Consider the following 20,110-nt stretch of genomic DNA (forward strand, 5'->3'; position numbering starts at 1 on the left):
GAGACGGCGGCGAAGCGGCCCCCTGGCAGGCGCGCGCCCCTCCTCCCGCAGCCGGCTCCCGCCGCCTCCTCCCCTCCTCCCCATACAGTACAACTAGTACACACACTCGCACACACACACACACACACACACACGCACACACACACACGCACAGACGCGCGGATCCGCCGCTGCCACTGCAGCTGCCATGGACATCAGCTAACACCACACACCCCGGCGCGCGCTCCCACTCGCACCGCGCAGGAGTGGCCCCCGGCATCCCTGCCCGCCGTCACCACCCCCACCCCACCCGCTCCCGGCTCCCCGCTCCCCGCTCCGCTCCTGCTCCTCGGGCCGCCGCCGCCGCCACTGCTCTCCTCCGCTGCGGGGCCACAGCCTTGAGTGTCATTCCAGGGACAGCACCACCTCACCCCAGCTCTCCTACCTCTGCCCAGCCGCCCCGCTCCTCCCTCCCCGTCCGCGTCCACACTCCATCCCAAGAAGAGGGAAAGCGCCGAACAGAGGTGGGAGGAAAGCAAAGTCCGCTCTTCTCACCTCTGGGCCCCCCGGCTCCTCCATCCTCATCCTCTCACCGCCCACACCCCTGCCCCGGAGGAACCCCTCAGGAGCCGAGGCGCCTCGCCCCACTGCCATGTCCAAAAGCTTGAAAAAGAAAAGCCACTGGACCAGCAAAGTCCATGAGAGTGTCATTGGCAGGAACCCGGAGGGCCAGCTGGGCTTTGAGCTGAAGGGGGGCGCGGAGAACGGCCAGTTCCCCTACCTGGGGGAGGTGAAGCCCGGCAAGGTGGCCTATGAGAGCGGCAGCAAGTTGGTGTCGGAGGAGCTCCTGCTGGAGGTGAACGAGACCCCCGTGGCGGGGCTCACCATCAGGGACGTGCTGGCCGTCATCAAACACTGCAAGGACCCCCTCCGGCTCAAGTGTGTCAAGCAAGGTGAGCGCGGCGGCCGGCCGGTCGGGCGGCCGGACCGCCGGGGGCGCGGGGCGCCGGGAGGGTGGGCTCGCCCGGGAAGGGGGTGTGTTGCCCGGGTGTGCGGTGAGGTCGAGGCTGCACCCGGTGAGCCCGGGAGCTTGGCGCAGGATTCGAACGGGGGGGGGCGCCTTGGGAGCGAGGGCAGGTTTCGGCGCCGCGTACAACTTTGTTTGCGCAGTTACCCGCCGCCCGGTGGAAGGTGCCCGGCCTGGTGTCTGACCTCGGAGATGCGGGCAAGCTCCGGGGGCAAATTCAATGTGCGTCAGTGGCAGCGCCCGCAGTGGATGGAGAGCTTTCAGGGAAGGGAGGGAAGGGAGAAAGGAAGGGAGGGAGGGAGGAAAGAAAGTAGGGGACATAAAAAGGAGGGAGAAAGGGGAGGAAGGAGCAACTTGAGGGTGCAGCAGCATCACCCGCTGGGCGGAGAGGAGCGGAAGGTGGCGGGGAGAGAGGAGAACTGCGCCCGACATCCGCCCTCCCCCCCACCCCCCCCCACCCCCAATTTGGGAAGCTGGACCCTAGGTGCCTTGATCCGCAGCCGTCCCCTGGGGAACCCTGAGCCACTACTTGACCAAGCACGGAGGGGACCGACCGCTTTGGGCGCTTTGACCGGTCTTCCTGAACTTTTTCCCTGCTTCGCCGCTCTGACCCCCCTCCCCCGCCCATGGTCGTGTCATGTGGGCACCGCGCGTCACGTGCGCACTGACTAACCCGGGCGCGCACCCCGAGCTGGCCCGCGGGAGCAGGCTCGCAGAGAAGGCGCGGCACGAGGAAGGGGTTCCAGCGTTGGGGTGTCTGGAGGAGAGAAACGGTCACCCGAATGTACTCTACTCAGGGATTGCCCCGTTGGAGTGGAAGTTCCCTGTGGTTGCACCCTCCTCTGGCGTCGGATTGGGGGGAGGCGGGGTCGTGTATCTGAGGAGGGGCTGGATGGAGAAGCTCAGGCCTGCCACATAGATGAGCTTCAGTTAACTGGAAGGCTGTGATGGGGACGTATAGAGACTGAGATCTTGCAGAACTCTCACTAATGAATTGTCTTTGCTGGAAAGAAAATACAGCCTTGAAAGAGGGAAGAAAGAGGGAGGTAAAAGTTTCTTGTAAAGAGGACAACTCTAACTAGAATAAAGTAGTGTACCTTTGTTTTCCACGTGTGCCCTGTGTGTCTATGTGCATGTTCTTATCCATGGGCAGGTTTGCTGGTGGTGTGACCTTGTTCGTCCTGCCTCAGATGGAATTGAGCACATCATTGCCTGTGTTTTGAACAACCACTTAGTCTCACTTCAAGATGAACTGTCAGGACACACTCGTAGGGAGATGTTCTCTATAAAACCAGTTTTAAAAGTAAACAAGTGAAAAGCGATGTCTCAGGTGAAATTTCTTCCATGTAAATTGCCATACAAGAAAATGTTTTCATTGGAGATTCTTGAGTATTATTAGATGATGACTTGAGAAAGGCTAATGTAAACAGTGACTTGAAGGTCAACATTGCTCAAATTGTGATACTGAAGAGTATGAGTTAGGTAGGAAGGCAAATAGAGCATTTTGGTATTTTTCAAGATGACACAAGCCTCAAATATAGGGATTCGTGTTAACATACTTGATGGCATAATACTATTTTATAGCAATAGATATAAGTGTAAAGTTCTGGTGTGAGTCCAGGAAATCCACTACATAATCAATGACCATGGTTTTGTTGGCAACAAGCTTGGTATTTGTGGTAGAAAGTTGTTTCAAAAGTTAATGCATTTTAAAATTTGACTAATGATGGTATGCTAACGAGGGAGGTGATTGTCCTATTGGAGTTTGCAGTGATGACCACATTTTAGTGTTGTGTTTATTCTGAGCATTACCTTTTGAGATGGACCTTGGCAGAATGTAACTCTAGCAGCAAGAATGTGACCAGAAAATAAAGGAAGGGGGATTATTTGGGTATTGTAGCTCACTTCCATAAAATCCAGTGGAATGACTTAACCTTTAAAAGTAAGGGCATGAACGCTATCAGGTAAGAAAAGGAATTCTGACTAACCTGCAACACTCCACAGGACAAAACTAAGATGGATCTATGGGATATTTTTTTTAAAGGATAAAGCCTCTTTATCTTAATAAAGAAGATGATCTTTCTAACAGAGCTTTCCAAACATCTGTGGGCTACATTATGAATTCATGAGACCTGCATCAATGTGGGTGTTTATGAAGAGCCCTAAGTGACCATATGCCATAAATTCCTGTGAAAGATGGGGACCTGGGCTAGTTATTTAAATCTTGCCATGATTCCGTCCAAGGTAGTCTCTGATCACTTAACTTCTGTATATTTTGTTTGTATGATTATTGCTTTTAGATCTCCTTGGAACATATGCATATAAAGGAATTTTAGGGGGAAAGTTCTTTTTATTCTGTATGAACCCACAGTTCCAGGCCTCACGGGGTCATTGATGATTGATGCTGGTAATGATATTCACAGAGTCTCCACAGGAGCCTGTTTCACCTCCTGAGTCAGTACTGACAAAAAAAGAAAAAAAGAAAAACACCTTCTTTTAGCTTAAAAAAAGTATTTTTAATATTTTTTATTGATTTTAGAAAGGAAGGGAGAGGGAGAGGTAGAAACATCAATGATAAGAGAATCATTGATGAGCTGCCCTCCGAATGCCCCACAGTGGGGATCGAGCTCCCAATTCAGTCAGATGCCCTGACCAGGAATCAAACCTTGACCTCCTGGTTCATAGGTCAACAGTTAACCACTAAGCAACACCAGCTGGGCTTCTTTTAGCTTTTGTGGAAAATATAATCATCTTGTATCTATCTATCTATATATATATATAAAAGGCTAATATGCTAAGTGGCAAGTAGCAATTAGCAATGCCTGGCTTCCTCTCCTAAACTACTAGCCTCCTTGCAGTTTCTTCAGCCTAGGAACACGATTTGCTTTATAGCCAGGTGCAAACATTTTTCATTTTAACCAAATGTCTGTGAAGCATTTTCCCATGCCTCATCTCATTTGATCCTCACGGAAGTCCTGGAATAGGTAGATAGGAGACTCGGTGGAATCCTATTTTCTTCTCATTAGCCAGAAAACGGAGATTTAGAAAGCTTAGTAACTTGACTCAACTGAAAAGAAGTAAGAAATGGTGGACCTTGAGAATGACTTTAGGTTTTCTCACTGCGTAGAATATAGTCAAACACTGCTGCAGTTAAATATTTTACCCTTTGTTCTTCCTGCGTGACCTACAATAATAATCTGCTTTGTGTTGATATTTACTGCTGTGTTGCTGACAATTACCTGAAAGAGAAGTCGGGGTGCTTCACTGGGTTGGAAAAAGTTTAGCTAAATCAGAAAGCAGGTCTAATTAAGCAAGTTTATTCATATATATATATGTATATATATATATGGCTAAATTGACTCGTACATGTGCAATACATATAAAGCTCTCACTGGCGCCAATCACAAACATATGTTTCCATCTATCATTGTCGATCATGAATTTGGTTGACACTTCTATTATAGAGAAAGGACAAATAGCGATATTAAAATATTCTAATTAATTTCCTTTAAGTGTGCATGAATTCGTGCACTGGGCAGTAGTATTCTTATAAATGTGATGATTCATATATACTATTTCTTGTTGAAATAATACTTTCCCTTATCAAATAATAAATGTTTATTTTACTTACCATTGTAGGCAAAGCGAAATTTTCAGCACCTTAGATATAGTGTGTTTGTCATGGGTTTCACTACATATTTCACTTGCTGAAAATATATGTAAGAACTTTTGGCTCAGTAGACTTATTTTTAGAAAGCCAATAAACTAGTGTAGCTGAAAAGTTTGACTGTGGTTTGTTTAGTAGTTGTATTTTTTAGAAATAATGAGATTATTGCTTTAACAATAATGAGATGATTGTTTTTTGAATATTCATTCAAACATTGGGTATTATATAAAACTACATGAAAAATCAGTTAAACTAAGCAGATTTTGAAAAAAAAAGGGAGACATTTGAATAACAAGGATATTGATAAAATGTGCACCAGATAAAATTGCATTGCTTACTCAAATTATATTTACTTTTGGCTAATTTTACATTAGAGTTGTCATAATTTTAAATTACCACAATTTTTAAAGAGTTGAATTACTAAACAAAATAGATGTAGCTTTTCTATATTATTTAAGTGCCTTTAAAACAATTTTCAAAAACCACTTAATTAAATTCAGAGGATTCCATTTTAATTTAAGCTTCTTTTAATCCAGAGTGATGATTCATGTAAAAAATAGCATTTATTTTCACATCCAATTATTTTTATAAACTATGGCTTTTTAGTTTATAATAGTAAAGTTCCTCACCAAAGTATTTAATTCTAAATCAGCAGTTCTGTTCTACGATCTCATTAATGCAGCAGACCCAGTTGAAGGAAGTTCTTTGAGTGATTTAGCTGAAGTGTTAAAGGTTTTTCTTTTTTTCCTTCCTTTCTTTTTCTTAAATTTGCCACTACAGTTCACAGAAGTCAGCTACACAGATTACTGTGTCCTACATTCCTCACACTATAGCTGCTACTGCATCTACCACATGGGGACCTACATAGCCTGGACTTATTGGCCCATTTAGGTTCTCATAATGGAAAATGAAAGGCAGAAAGTTCTCTAATTCTTCTCATGTGGAAAACAGGCCGAATAAGGCCTTTGAAATTCAGTTCTGGAGATGTCCATTGCTCTCCCTTCTATTGCTCCTTTCAAAGATGCCTTTAAAGGAAAGTAGATCTACATTTATTGTCATACTTTATTTTTGACTGACATCAGGCTATCATAGAGTTAAACCCCTCTACTTTTTATTTGGAAAGGTAAAAATAAATTATGTAAAATTTTCTCCAGTAAAGATTGATTTCTGCACAGAAATTTAAGGTCTGTGAATTTTATTGACTAATAATAAAGTTGGTTGAACAATTTGACCAGTTAACTATTTTATAATAAATTATCTTTAATGTTTTAGAACAAGGGTAATGAGACAATTGTCTTTGGGCATAATTTGTGGGGAGTGCTATTGTAGTTTTTCAGTATGTGTATGTAATTTAAATGATATGACCTTGAATGTTAAAATGACTGTTGGCTTTTTATGTGTTTGTTTAGACTGAGAGTGATCTCAGGCTGAAACTACAGCTAAAGTTATTTAAGTGCCATCATCTCTACTCTTAACATTTATACTGTACAATCTTCTGACATACCAGTATTTATTATGCTCAGTTTTCTTTTAGTTGCTTGTAACTCACACATTCGCTTTCATAATGCGTAAAAACAAGTTACATTTGATAACCCTGACTGCTTGAAAACAATGGCTTTCAAAAGAGTAGACCCAAGCTGAATTATCCCTCTAGAGATGGGATAGATTAGTGGGTAAATGTAGAGTCTCCCTAGTAGACTGTCTAGATTTGAATACTCAGTATACCACTGATTATTGGCTATGGAGCCAAGTTATCTAGCCTGGGATAGTAATAGTAACTTGGGAATATTAAGTAAGTTATGCATTTAAATGATGTAGTGTCTGGCAGAATATAAGCATTATGTAAATGTTAATAAATGTTATTCTGAACTTATTGGTTATTTTGAGTTAGTGACATTATGAAATGTTCTTAACTTTCAAGATATTTTATTCTTGCCCTAACCGGTTTGGCTCAGTGAATAGAGCGTCAGCCTGCGGACTCAAGGGTCCCAGGTTCGATTCCGGTCAAGGGCATGTACCTTGGTTGCGGGCATATTCCCAGTAGAGAGTGTGCAGAAGGCAGCTGATCGATGTTTCTCTCTCATCGATGTTTCTAACTCTCTATCCCTCTTCCTTCCTCTCTGTAAAAAAATCAATAAAATATATTTTTTAAAAAAAGATATTTTATTCTTAATTGAAGACTACCTGAAAACTATGAAAATGGTTGACTAATTAATAGTATGAGTAATTTGCAAGTAAAATATTCTGGAAGTTTTTCTGTAAAGTAAAATAAATGCTTTACTTTGAAAAGCATTAATATGAAGAGTAATGCAATTAAGTGGAATGGAACATATTTTTACCTTTTAAAAATAACTCCCATTGATGCTGCTTTTATGTAAAAGATTTGCTGTTTTATACTTTAGCCATAATTTATTTTTACCCAGTAATTTATTCCCTTTGTACCTATATCTTTTCTCCTAAACAGCTGGTGAATCATTTATTCTAGGCTTGACAAGCATAGAAATCCTATAAGAATTCACTAATTTTAAGTTTAGGAATTTATTTATACTTTTTACATGTGACTATATTTAGATGTCAGTATTATATTTTAAGACAGAACTTTTACTTCTCAGCTAGAAATCAAATATCTCACAAAGAAGAGCAATAATAAAACAATTCATAAGTACAGCCAACAATGTACCATAGAGACAAGTACATAAAAATTAATCTAGAAGTTTACTTTGCATTTGTGAGAATAACAATAGCTCAATATAAATAATTCTCTATATTAACACTTTCAAGAAGAAGCAACCAACAATATATATACTACCAGTGCCCTGGTGATTTTAGCATTTTAGTTGAATTAATCCTATTTTAGAATTCAAGAGAAACCTCTGCCTTGAAGTTCCAGTGTCCAATATTAATTTTTAAAATATTTCTTAGCTATAGTCTGCCATTTTATCATGATAAGAAGTATGGGATAGGGTCTTAAAATTTTCTTAGTATTGTGATTTTTAAAATTAGTATTTACTTATTTATTTCATTCCATTCCCAGCTCCCTCTTTTTTTGTCTCCAGTAAGGACTGATGTGATATTTCCTGTAATAAAAATAAATCATAATTAGTGTTATATATATCATTTACTGATGGGTTTATAATTACTGAATACTTGCATAGATGGATATGTGTCTGTTAAATTGTAATAAAATATTTGTATAAGGATATGTATCTACTATATCATAACAGATAATTAGTAATTGCTTCCATTATTGAATTTTATTGACATGTTATCAACTTTTATAAAATACTTTATTTGAAGATTAATTTTTTAAAACATTTAAAAATTTATGTTAATTTTCATATACATGTTAACTGTTTTATATAGTCTAGAAGAAACAGAAATGTTTCCTTTTTGGACAACTGATTGAATATTAATTCAAATGAATCCAATGAATTTACTTTCAAGGATCTAGTAGGCCAATGAGTGGATATTTTAAATGAATGATTAAATTTCTTTCAATATTTGAAATAATTGTATGGCTTGCTCAACTTTGGAAAACATTTCTCCTTGTAATTGTTACATGAATTCATGTCAAGTCTTGTCATTTTCAGTTACTTTGGTTTACTTAAAAAATTCACTGTCAAAACCATGACAGTCATTATATATCCAATAATAGCTCAAAACAAACATGTGACAGAAGAAAAACTAACCCTGTATAGTGTGAAGTAAAAGCTATATGGAAGATATTTGTGGGAGAATTGTTTGAACTTCTTAACTCTCTTTAATGAAACTCATGCACATGGAATCAGAGACTTTTTCATAAGTAATGATGGATCTTATTAAGTGATTATGAAATGAAGTAGGACAAATCAAACTTGTTTAATTAAAAAACACACAAAATATATACTTTATTTATTTGCTTTTCACATTACATTGTGTTTGAAGAAGCTTCTTAAAACGAGTTTCCCAAATGTTAAAATGAATTATTTTAAGTGGATTATGATTAGCATAAAACCTGTTTTTATTTTAAATCATCACTTAAGAGATCATAGAGAATGTCTGAGTAAAAATCCTAAGTGAAAAAACACACAGTTATTTATATTCTTAACAATTATTTTTCGCTTTACAGGTGAGCAGTGTTGCTTATCCTGGTAGCTTGTATTGTTGTACACAGGAAGGTACATACTTAGTTGGAGTATATATATTAATACAAGGATGTGTAGAAACACAGATTAATCTAACAACATACCTTAGCTTGTCAAAATCTGATTAGCTGGATTGCAAGCATGAGCAAACTTCAGAAATGTGAAATGTCCAAAGTTGCATCTGTGGAGCATTCTAATCAGTCCACAGTTGACCCCGGTCTCCCTTTCTTTGCAGTCTGTGATGTAAGGATATTAAAGCAACTCTTGATTAGACAACATTTATTTTAAAAATATCTAGAATTTAAGCTGAAAGGGTCACCAGAAGCTCCTAAAGTCTTGGCTTAGTTCCCAAAGCACCTAAACATGAGTAACTGTAATCTTACCTTTCTAACAAGTCCAGGTGCTTTGTGGGTGGCCATGTTGTTGGTGTTAGGACTGGGATCTAAAGAGACAGAAAGAAGTTGGTTCCCCTCTGGAAGTGCAAGACTGTTATCAGGATGCTCTTCCCCATCTGCAGTTAGAAGACTAAAACCTTCTTTCTTAGCATTTCTTCTGAAGCATTAGCTATAGCTGGATCTCTTCTGGTTGGAAGTACCCACGCTTTCCTTTTCTTCAGTTCAGGGTGAAGAGTCACTCTATCATCACATGTCTTCTGCTTCTTAGTATACATGGAACATATACTCCAGCACAAAGGTTCAAATGCCAGTTTTGTAAATCAGTAGTCCCAGAAAGGCATTTATGCATGTGAAGGAACAATCATATTTTAGGGAAAGAATTACATAAAATATTCCATGTGTGACAAATCTAGCTGGAAAGCTTGATAGTCACCTATTAATTTTCAAATGTGAGTGGTATTTTTAACCCTTATTAGCTCTAATAATGAGAGAACATAAAGACACAATGAAATCAAGTAACCCAGATGATTTCTATATTTTATACATATTAGTTGTTAAGAAGTGAAAATAAGTCAGATTTAGTAGTTTGAATTTTGGTTATTTTTGTTTGCAATACCAAGTGGCTGGTGGACTACATAATAACTAGGTAACGCTCTAATGTTAATGTAACCAAAGAAGGAGCAGAGATAAGGGGCATGCTTATTCATGAACTTGATAACACATTTGCAGAGTGGTTTAAACTTTTATTGATTTAGATGTCTCAGCGTAGGATGAGAGGACTGGTTCCAGCATGCTATGAATATATGGTATATTGCAATTCAAAATAAGTATTTATTTAAAAGTAAGTCACAGTCATGTGCATGCCACATAATCATGTTTCATTAATGGTGGAGGGCACATATGACGGTGTTCTCATAAGATTATAATGGAGCTGAAAAGTTTTTATCACCTAGTGAGGTTGTAGCTGTCATAATGCTATAGTGCAAAGCATTACTCACATGTTTGTAGTGATGCTGGTGTAAATAAACCAGCTGTGCTGCCAATCATATAAAAGTATAGCACATACAATTATAGTGGTAGGCTAAACCAGGTGTGTGTAAGTACACTGACATTCACACAATGATGAAATTGCCGAACAATGCATTTATCAGAACATATTCCTGTCATTAAGCAGCTCATGACTGTAAATAATACCTAGCTTCCAATTGTTTAGCTAAAATACAGGTACTGGTGTTGTTTACTGAGAAATTTAAAATGTCAAGAAAAACTAAGTTTAATTAGCATGGAACCTAAGAGGTTTTGTTATGAAATGGAGAATATAATATTTTTAACTTATATTAATGTTTTAAATTTAAAGCCATTTTGCATACATCAAATTAATTCGCTATGGGGTAACACTGTGTATGAATTTGTAAGTGCATATATACCATACAACCTAATAAAAACTATGTAAAATTAGTGATATCATCGATACTCCAACGAATATGGTAACCTCTTGTATGAATCAAGAAAATGCCCTTTTATATTCTCATCTCAAGTCTTCCTTTTAAAATTAATTGGAAAATCTTCATTATCTACTGTGAAGAGCATTTGACAACTTTCATCCTTAGGGAAATTGATTCTCTTAGAATTGACTAAGGAGGTGCTTTGCTTCAGTTGAATATGCTTTCAGACAGAGTTTAGAAAACCACAAAGTTATTAGAGATGTTGTTGGTTGCCGACCTGGAATGCACTTCTCCTCCTCCTCCTCCCTACAGAATGCCAGTTTTGTTCGAGTATCCACATGTTGATGTGCTGCTATGCCATGTGTTCCATATCAGGTTGGCCTCATCCCAAGGGGATGAACTTAGACTAGTCTAAACCAAGCAAGGTAATTCCATCTCTTTGCCAGTGATTGTTTTAGGAAATGTCTTAAAGCTTAGTTCCAAGAAAGAAAAAGTAATGTGAAGCCCTTTGGGGACTTCCTGAGAAATATTTTAGTTCTTAAAATAAGATTCCAAACATATCTATTCTGTCTGTGAAAGTGACTGCACATGGCAGTGATTCCTGGAGCAACTACAGGTTTCCCCCACTATCTGAAAGTAGAGGGTTTCTGTGAAAACTTTTGTAAGCCAAAAATGGTGTAAAATTAAGAAGCAATTATATTAATTTATATGGAAAATTTTTGAGTCTTCCCAGACCAAAAGTTCAATGCGTGCACACTATTTTGTTCATCATGATTGTAGCACTTAACGATGTCCTGTTTTATGCCAAGTGTGACACCCTTAGGAGCTCTCTTAGCCTTTTCTGATACTTTAGGACACATCTTACAAATGGATGCAGAAAACAAATTGAGTTAAAGCACAGATGCTCACAGACACAGTTCAAAGCTGTGGTGTCTGGATACTGAGATGCTGAGTGTAGTTCCCAGGGAAGGAGCTTGGTGGTGCCACTCTCGCTGCTCTGGTGCACACTGCCTCTGTAACAGCTGGCTGAAAAACAAACAGTGGAACTTTATTTTTGCTTTTCACCTTTTTTTGTAAAAGTGAAAATTCTCTTTGGATTTCATTCTGGTAGTGAAAGCAGATACTACAATAAGCCTTTCCTAAAAGTGAGGTGGCATAAGACAAACTTTTGGTTAGTGGAAGATACCTGTATAACCATCTGTGACCATGAGGAAAGCTAGCCAATAGGTAAAGAGCAGGACAGAATGATTTAAAAAAAAAACAAAAAGAAAAAAAAAAAACTAGTGGCCCCTGGTGAATTGCTAAAATGAACCCAGAACTAGCCCTATCTCAGGACTTCTTGTTATTGATAGTTTAATCCATTTAGTTTGTTTTTCTGTTGTTTTGCAGTGAAATCTTCTGATTGATACAATTGTAAAATGGTATAATCACATGTATTTTATTCCTAGCTTATTGTTTTGGAGAACATTAGTGGATATCTTTCAAAAAGAGAAGTCTATTTAGAGAGTAAATCAAGATGTATTTTCTCTTACATAAAGTTGGTTAAATTCTAGATATGTCTCTATTACCTCATTCAGTATTGCTCTGATTGGACTTCTGTTTTAAATTCCAGAAAAATTTAATCATTCTGAAGTAAAATATGTAGGAACACAAATTCATTTTAACATTATCCAAAATAGAACATAAGAAATAAAATCAGCTACAAAAATATACCTACAATGCATGCCAACACCAACTTGAAATATTTTTTGAATTATATAGTGCTTACAAATGTCTGTGCCATTGATCCAGGGTTGAATCTATAATAATAAGAGTGTAATATGCTAATTAGACTGGACAGCTGAATGACCTTCCGGACGTCATTCCGGACGTCCTTCCAGACAAAGCTGCAGAGGTGGGGGCCAAGGCAGAGGCAGTTAGGGGTAATCAGGCAGACAGGTGAGTGGTTAGGAGCGATCAGGCAGGCAGGCAGGCAGAGTGGTTAGGGGCGATCAGGCAGGCAGGCAGAGGGGTTAGGGGCAATGAGATAGGCAGGCAGAGTGGTTAAGGGCAATCAAGCAGGCAGGCAGGTGAGTGATTAGGAGTCAGCGGTCCTAGATTGCAAGATGGTGCAGGCTGGCTTTAAACCCCCCCCCCACTCCCCGCCATGCATGAATTTTGTGCACTGGGCCTCCAGTATAATTATAAACTGACTCATCAAAAATGTTCCAATTCCATTTTCTGGAGCTAGAATACATTTATTTATTATTCAACACTTATTTCTAACCTATTCTCCAACAAGTACTGAACTAAGACTGGTAATAAAAAGGTTAATAACTCTTTATTAAGATACCACCTACATCTTTAAGTAGTTAATCCTGAAGTATATCTGTGTGACCTGAGTTAAAATGAATTTATTTCATCTTTTAAAGTTACCTTCCATGATTTAATCAGAATAAAAGGTAAAAGACACACAAACAAACAAAAACATTTTGGTGAAGAAATGTTTGGTGAAGAAATTATTAATATTCTGTAAATCTTGATCCCACCCCAGGAGTTTCACAGTTCAAGGTAGTAGTTAAGAGCATGGAGCTTTGGAGACAAGTGTGGGTTCCAGTCACAGCACTATCTCATACTAGATGTGACTTGAACAGTTTATTTTACATCTCTGCATAACAGTTTCATCCTTTAAAAAATAGGAATCAATGCCGAGCATACTTCATAAAGATGTTACGAGGAATAAATCTTATATTACCTGCAACATGCTTAGCCCAGAGCCTGGAATAGGCTCAATACTATATATAATATATATATATTGTTTACCCATATCTTCAGAAAAAAATCACTTCCACTGTTGTGGTAAACAACCTGCTTCCCTATTTATAATGGTCTGGTCCTCTAGCAACTTCAGCACGAAATTATAGCTAATTTGCCTACTAGCATCAGGTGGTCATAATAATCTGGCCACTCAGTATATATATAATAATGTATATATATATAATATATAATGTTTGCTATTATTATCATTATATATTCAATATATTACTATTATATTTGATTTAGTAATTACTATAAACATGAATTTTCAATGTAATAAATGTTTTAAAAGACCGTGCCTAGCAGAAGGGCAGCTGATTTTTCCTAGTGTTTCAGGCTACATTTCATGGAGAAGAGAACACTTGAGTAGAGAGCAGACAAACAAGGAGGCATTGATACTGAGAGTTTTGAGGAGTGTGATATATAGTTTTGCAATATTGCTCTGGCTGTTTTTTTTTTCAGTGGTTAGAGCATCAGATTATGCACCAAAGGGTCACAGGTTCAATTCCTGGTCAAGAGCACCTACCTGGGTGTGGGTTCAATCCCTGCCCTGGTCAGGGCACTTGCGGGAGGCAACCAATAGATGTTTCTCTCTTTCTCTTTCTCTCTCTCACCCTTCCCCTTCCTTCCTCCCTTCCACTCTACCTACAAATCAATAGAAAAAATATCCCCTAGTGAGGATTAACAACAACAACAAAAAAAGGAGTTTCAAAGTACTAAAGTCTAGAGTTTAATATATACTGTAGTAATAAATGAGTGTGGGGAATTAGATGTGGGCCAAAACATAATATAGAACTGAAGGGTTAGCCACCAAGTATTGTTCTTATTATTCTTACTAGAGGCCCGGTGCACAAAAATTTGTGCACTCGGGGAGGGGGGGGGAGTACCTCAGCCCGGCCTATGCCCTGTCGCAGTCTGGGACCCCTCAGGAGATGACCACCTGCTGGCTTAGGCCCGCTCCCCAGGGGATTGGGCCTAAGCTGGCAGTGAGACATCTCTCTGGCAGCCTGGGAGCCCTTGGGGGATGTCCACTTGCCAGTGGGGAGCAGACCTAAGCTGCAGTTGGACATCCTTAGCGCTGCTAAGGAGGCAGGAGAGGCTTCCACCACCACCGCTGTGCTGGCAGCCATCAGCCTGGCTTGTGGCTGAGCAGAGCTCCCCCTGTGGGAGCGCACTGACCACCAGGGGCAGCTCCTACACTGAGCATCTGCCCCCTGGTGGTCAGTGTGTGTCATAGTGACCAGTCATTCCCAGTCCTTCTGCTGTTAGGGTCAATTTGCATATTACCCTTTTATTATATAGGATAGAGGCCTGGTGCATGGGTGGGGGCCAGCTGGTTTGCACTGAAGGATGTCCCGGATAACGGTGGGGGTCCTGCTTGGGTGCCTGGCCAGCCTGGGTGAGGGGCTGAGGGCCATTTTCAGACTGGCCACAGCCCCTTCAGGGTGGGGGTCCCTGCTGGGGTGCCTGGCCAGCCTGGGTGAGGGGTTAATGGCTGTTTGCAGGTTGGCCACAGCTCCTTCAGGATGGGGGTCCCCATGGGGGTGCCTGGCCAGCCTGGGTGAGGGGATGAGGGCCATTTTCAGGCTGTCCACACCCCCTTCAGGGTGGTAGGTCCTGCTGGGTTGCCTGGCTAGTCTGGGTGAGTGGCTGATGGCTGTTTGCAGGCTGGTCAAGCCCCCCAATGGGGACCCTCCTCCCATGAGAGTGTGGCCAGCCTGGGTGAGGGATTGATGGCTGTTTGCAGGCTGGCCACGGCCCCCAGCCACCCAAGCTCCCAGTGGAGGCTGGCTAGAAGCAGGTATATGGGATTTATTTATCTTCTATAATTGAAACTTTGTTGCCTTGAGCGGAGGCCGCTGCTGGCCAGGGCAGGCAGGAAGCTTGGCTTCCTCCATCACCGGAGCAACAAAGCCTCCTGCTTGCTCCAGCTCCGGCCTCCATCTTGGTTGGGTTAATTTGCATATAGTCACTCTGATTGGCTGGTGGGCATGGCTTGGGGTGTAGTGGAGGTGCAGTCAATTTGCATGTTTCTCTTTTATTAGATTAGATTATCATCAACAACCATTTGTACAGTGCTTACTGCATGTCAGGCAGTGTTTTAAACACTTCAGATAAATCTTAATTTATTTAATCAGATTATTCTACAAGATAGGTACTATCATTAACCCCACTTGACAGATAAGAAAACTGGAATTCAGAGAGTTTAAAAAACTTGCACAAAGCCTACATAATAATTAGCAGAGCAAGGATTCAAACCCACTTAATGTTCTTAATCACTATACTAGCTTGTCTCTCCGTGTTTGAAAGGTTTTGAGAACAGAATTGAAAAGGTCATGTTTGTTCATAGTTTTCCCAGTGAGGAGAAATGTAGACAATATTTCATAGAACACATGCGGACAATAAAGAGACTTAGAGGGAGTGAAAGAAACAGGCAGTTAGACCAATTAGGAAGCTATAGAGTTATCCAGAGGAGAGAGAGGTTTTAAGGTCTTGCACTATACAATGGTGTTAGCAATGGAAAAGAAAGCATTGAGTCAAGAAATATATAGGTGAAATTATCAGTACACATGATTGGATAGGGACCAAGACAACTAAGAGCAGATTTGGGCAGAAGGTACTTCCATTTGGGATATATTTACTATAAGTTACTTGGAAAGAATGTAAGTGGTAGGCAACTGAATGTGCCAGTCTCAAATTCACAAGAGTGGTTGGGGCTCATTGTTCAGATTAGGGAATGAGAAATCCAATGAGAAAACGTAAAGGCAAAAAGAACAAAGAAATGCTGTGGCCTCTACATTTAAGAAGAAGTCATGGAAACCCAGGAAGGAAGCTAAAACTACTAATAGAGCAGTCTTGATATTAGTGAGTGGTCAGCACTTCAAAACACAGTAGAAATGGTTAGAAAGAAGGCATCTATAATATCTCTTTGTATTGGGAAAAAATAGAAGTTACCTTTGTTTGGTGCCATTTCTTTGGAGTGGATGGTGCAGAAAAGCCAGAGGTCACGGGGTTGAAGAGTATACAGGAAATGAGAAAATGGAAATAGCATCTGCATTCTACTCCTTCAAGAGGCTTGCTTAGTAGTAAAGAGCAATGGACATGTTCTAAACTAAACTTGGGATGTATGGCTAAGAAGGATAGCAGTGTGTGTGTGAGTGTGTGTGTGTGTGTGTGTGTGTGTGTGTGTGTGTTATATAAAAGACTTGAGCTGCATTTTCTGTATTTACCGCATAAATATATTTTATTCTTTCAATATTATAATTACATTCATTTTGTGTTTTGCTAAAGCTAGGTCCTAGAAATAAGTTAAAAAGGTTGGGTCAGATCCTACCTCCCAAGAATACAGAATAGGAGAAGCAATCATGTACAAAGCTAACCTTAAAATGATGAGTTTTAATGGAATGGTGAGAAAGAGCCATACTGCTTTTAGAGCACATAGGAGGGGAAGGAAAAAGCAGAGGAGTATAATATAAAGACTGTGGACCCAGGACTACAAGGACTTATAGATTCTAGTCCCAATCTCATTGCAGTCACTTCCTTGTGGGACAATTAACTTTCTCTGAGCCTTAGTCAACTCATATATTACAGGGTGGTTGTTAGAATCAAAAAAGATAATTCATGTGAAAATATTTTCTAAAAACTTCAGTCAGAAATGTTATTACTTAGTGATGGAAAATTGTGGGAGAGGGGGTGACTCTGGGAGTTCAGGAGGAGTAGTGTGGAAAGTGTGAGAAGAGTATGACCAAAGGTGGGAGAGGTGGAAATTGCTCTCCTGTGCAGAAAGCTAAATACAAATCAGTGAGGCCAGAGAAAGGGGATGCCTGAATACTCCTGGTGGCCACTGAAGACTTTTTCTAGGAAGGAAACTTGGAATCATATCATGGATTAAATGAAAACCTTAAATGAAAACCTAAAAAGTTTGGGTATTATTCAGTGATAAAGCTACTGATGGTGTTTGAACAAGGGGGAAGCATAATCAAAATGATTGGGGTTTTTTTGTTTCTGTGTTTTGGGGAAGAGGACAGGAAGGAAATTGGGTTTGAGTGGAGAAGAAACTGATAGGAAGTCCGAAGTTCTGATATAGTAGTGGGAATGGAGGGACATAGACTTGAGAGATACCTCAGAGACAGGATAAATACAAATTTATATTCAACTAGAGGCCCGGTGCATGAAATTCGTGCATGGAGGGGGGGCGTCCCTCAGCCCGGCCTGCACCACCTCCAATCTGGGACCCCTTGGACATCTCTCTCGCAATCCGAGACCGCTGGCTCCTATCTGCTCACCTGCCTGCCTGCCAGATCACCCCTAACCACTCTGCCTGTCTGCCTGATGCCCCTAACTGCTCTCCCCTGCTGGCCTGATCCCCCCTAACTGCCTCTGCCTCTGTCCTGCCACTGAGGCTTTATCCGGAAGGATGTCTGGAAGATCTTCTGGAAGATGTCTGGTCTAATTAGCATATTACCCTTTTATTAGTATAGATTATAGTAGAGAAGGGGAGACACAAGTGAAAGATAACGCTGAGGTTTCTGACATGGGAGTGGGTGTGTGGAGCAGATGAAGATGCCATTAAGTAGAGATTAAAATTTAATCTATAGAGAAATGGCTTTAGGCTGTTCTAGAAATTAAAAATCATTGTCTTTGACAACTGCAGAAGAAGCAGCAGGAATCTTCCAGTATATTTTGGCTCTTAGTGAATAAGTAATATGACTATATTTATGAGATATTTATCACTGAGTTGTTTTTTTACTTAAAATAATTTAGACTGGGCATTGGAGTTAGAGATAGTGAGTTAACAGAATTTAGTTCTAAAATGGTCTATATTTTATTTTTATCAGATTTTAAATTTTATTTTGCTTCAATTGATATTACTTAAAGAACAGAGTGAATGGAGAAAAATGAGTGCTGGGGAATACAGTATGTTTCAGGCGACTGGAAGATGGCATGGTTCTGATATTCAAAGGTACATCTAGAACTCACAGAATTATTGGAGCTGCATATTGGAGAGTTGAGTGATATTGTTTTAACACTAGTAGTTGTAGTAGCCCTTCAAGAAGCTATGGTTTCCTTAGCATTGAGAGTGAGAAGAGGCCAATAATGGAATTTGAGGAATGCCTATATTTAATAGGCTTGCATATATATGTATTCTTATTTACCCATAGTACTTATAATTTAGTGGGGGGTGGGGAGGTGGGAAACATACATTTTAAAAAATGTTCAGGCCAATCCTCTTAAATTGGGTTCTTAATGTGTATCATATAGGATAGGTTTATCATATATTGTTTTTAATGTTAATATATCACTGTTAAGCACTGAAGGTAATGCTTCTATTGTATTAGCAAGTCAAATGCAAACAATAGTGAGAACTCAGCCTTCAGTAGTGCTGCCTTTACTTGCTGTATGTTCTTAGTCCTAATTGAAAGGTTGCAGAAACTAAACAGTACCTCACTTTTTGATTCTGTGAGGCACCATTTTGAGACAAAACTCTGGCCATTGCTGTAATATTATTGCCTAGATTTGGAGTAAATCCTGAAAATGCAAACTCTTCTCTAAGTTGTACTAGAAGTTATTCACTTAAATTAGGTGTGTGATGAATTAACTTCCTCTAACATGTAACATTACTCAAATGTTTCCATATGGCAGTGGTTGTAATAAGCATCTTTTTGAACACTCAGAATTTTAATTATTTCTTGTAGTAGCTTCTCTAGTTCAAGGTCCCAGAAATGAAGTATGAAGTATTTTGAACTGTGTGTTATATAATATTGCTAGAAGTTAAAAAGAATATCATATACATTCCAATAACTCAAGTCCATTTATTTTATCCAGAATTGGTATGTAAGAATTAAATCCAGATTCTCCTGTTTCCTAATATCACAACAAAACATTAACTCATTTTCATTTTCTATAACAATGGCCTGCCAATAAAGTTATCAAATATGTCACTTGCAGTAGATCTGGAATTCTTCAAGGGTAGGGAGAGCATCTGATTTTTACATATTTCCATAGTACCTGGAATGGTGCCTGAAAATGTGTATAATGTTTAGAAAACATTTGTTGACTGATTGAATGATAAAGGTCATCTTTCCCTAAAATATTTGATTTATTTGAAACACATTGTATTAGTCAAGGTTCTTTGAGAGAGATAGATTGATTGATTTATTATAAGGAATTGGCTCACATGATTATGGAGCTGACAGATCCCGAGATATGCCAAGTAAGTCAACAAACTGGAGACTCAGAAGAGCTGATGGTGTAGTTCCGCTAGTCCAAAGGCCACCGGTAGTAAGGCCCAAGAAGAGCCAATATCAGTTTGTCAAAGGAGGAAAAGCTTGATGTGCCAGTGTGAAGGCAGTCAGGCAGGAAGAATTCTCCCTCTCCTGGGTGAGGGTCAGCATTTTTGTTCTGTTCAGACCTTCACCTGATTGAATGAGGCCCACCTGCATTAGGGAAGGCAACCTGCTTTACTCAGTCTATCAATTTAAATGTTAATCCCATCCAAAAACACCTTCATAGATACAGCCAGAGATTGACCAGATATCTGGGCATGCCATGGTCCAATCGAGTTAATAATAAATTAACCAGCACACATTAACAACCTCTATCCATAATTATCAAACGTAAGTATAGCCATTTTTGCCTACAGTTATACCCTTTAAAATATTTTAAAACATTTGAAA

The 20,110-nt window shown here is 39.8% G+C and overlaps 1 protein-coding gene across 6 annotated transcripts in view; it reads left to right on the forward strand.

Moving 5' to 3' along the window:
- The first annotated feature begins 404 nt into the window (after positions 1-404).
- MAGI2 (membrane associated guanylate kinase, WW and PDZ domain containing 2) overlaps positions 405-20,110 on the forward strand; it is a 1,130,082-nt gene continuing 1,110,376 nt past the window's right edge. For all 6 annotated transcript variants that reach the window (XM_070424553.1, XM_070424554.1, XM_070424557.1 and 3 more), the window contains exon 1: positions 405-932. In XM_070424553.1, the coding sequence (XP_070280654.1) occupies positions 632-932 (301 nt within the window). In that variant the 5' untranslated portion in view covers positions 405-631. The remainder of the gene's footprint in view (positions 933-20,110) is intronic.

Source organism: Myotis yumanensis, unplaced genomic scaffold, assembly GCF_028538775.1.
Source record: "Myotis yumanensis isolate MYYU_CA2020_CCGP unplaced genomic scaffold, mMyoYum1.0.hap1 SCAF_9, whole genome shotgun sequence".
NCBI classification, from domain to species: domain Eukaryota; kingdom Metazoa; phylum Chordata; class Mammalia; order Chiroptera; family Vespertilionidae; genus Myotis; species Myotis yumanensis.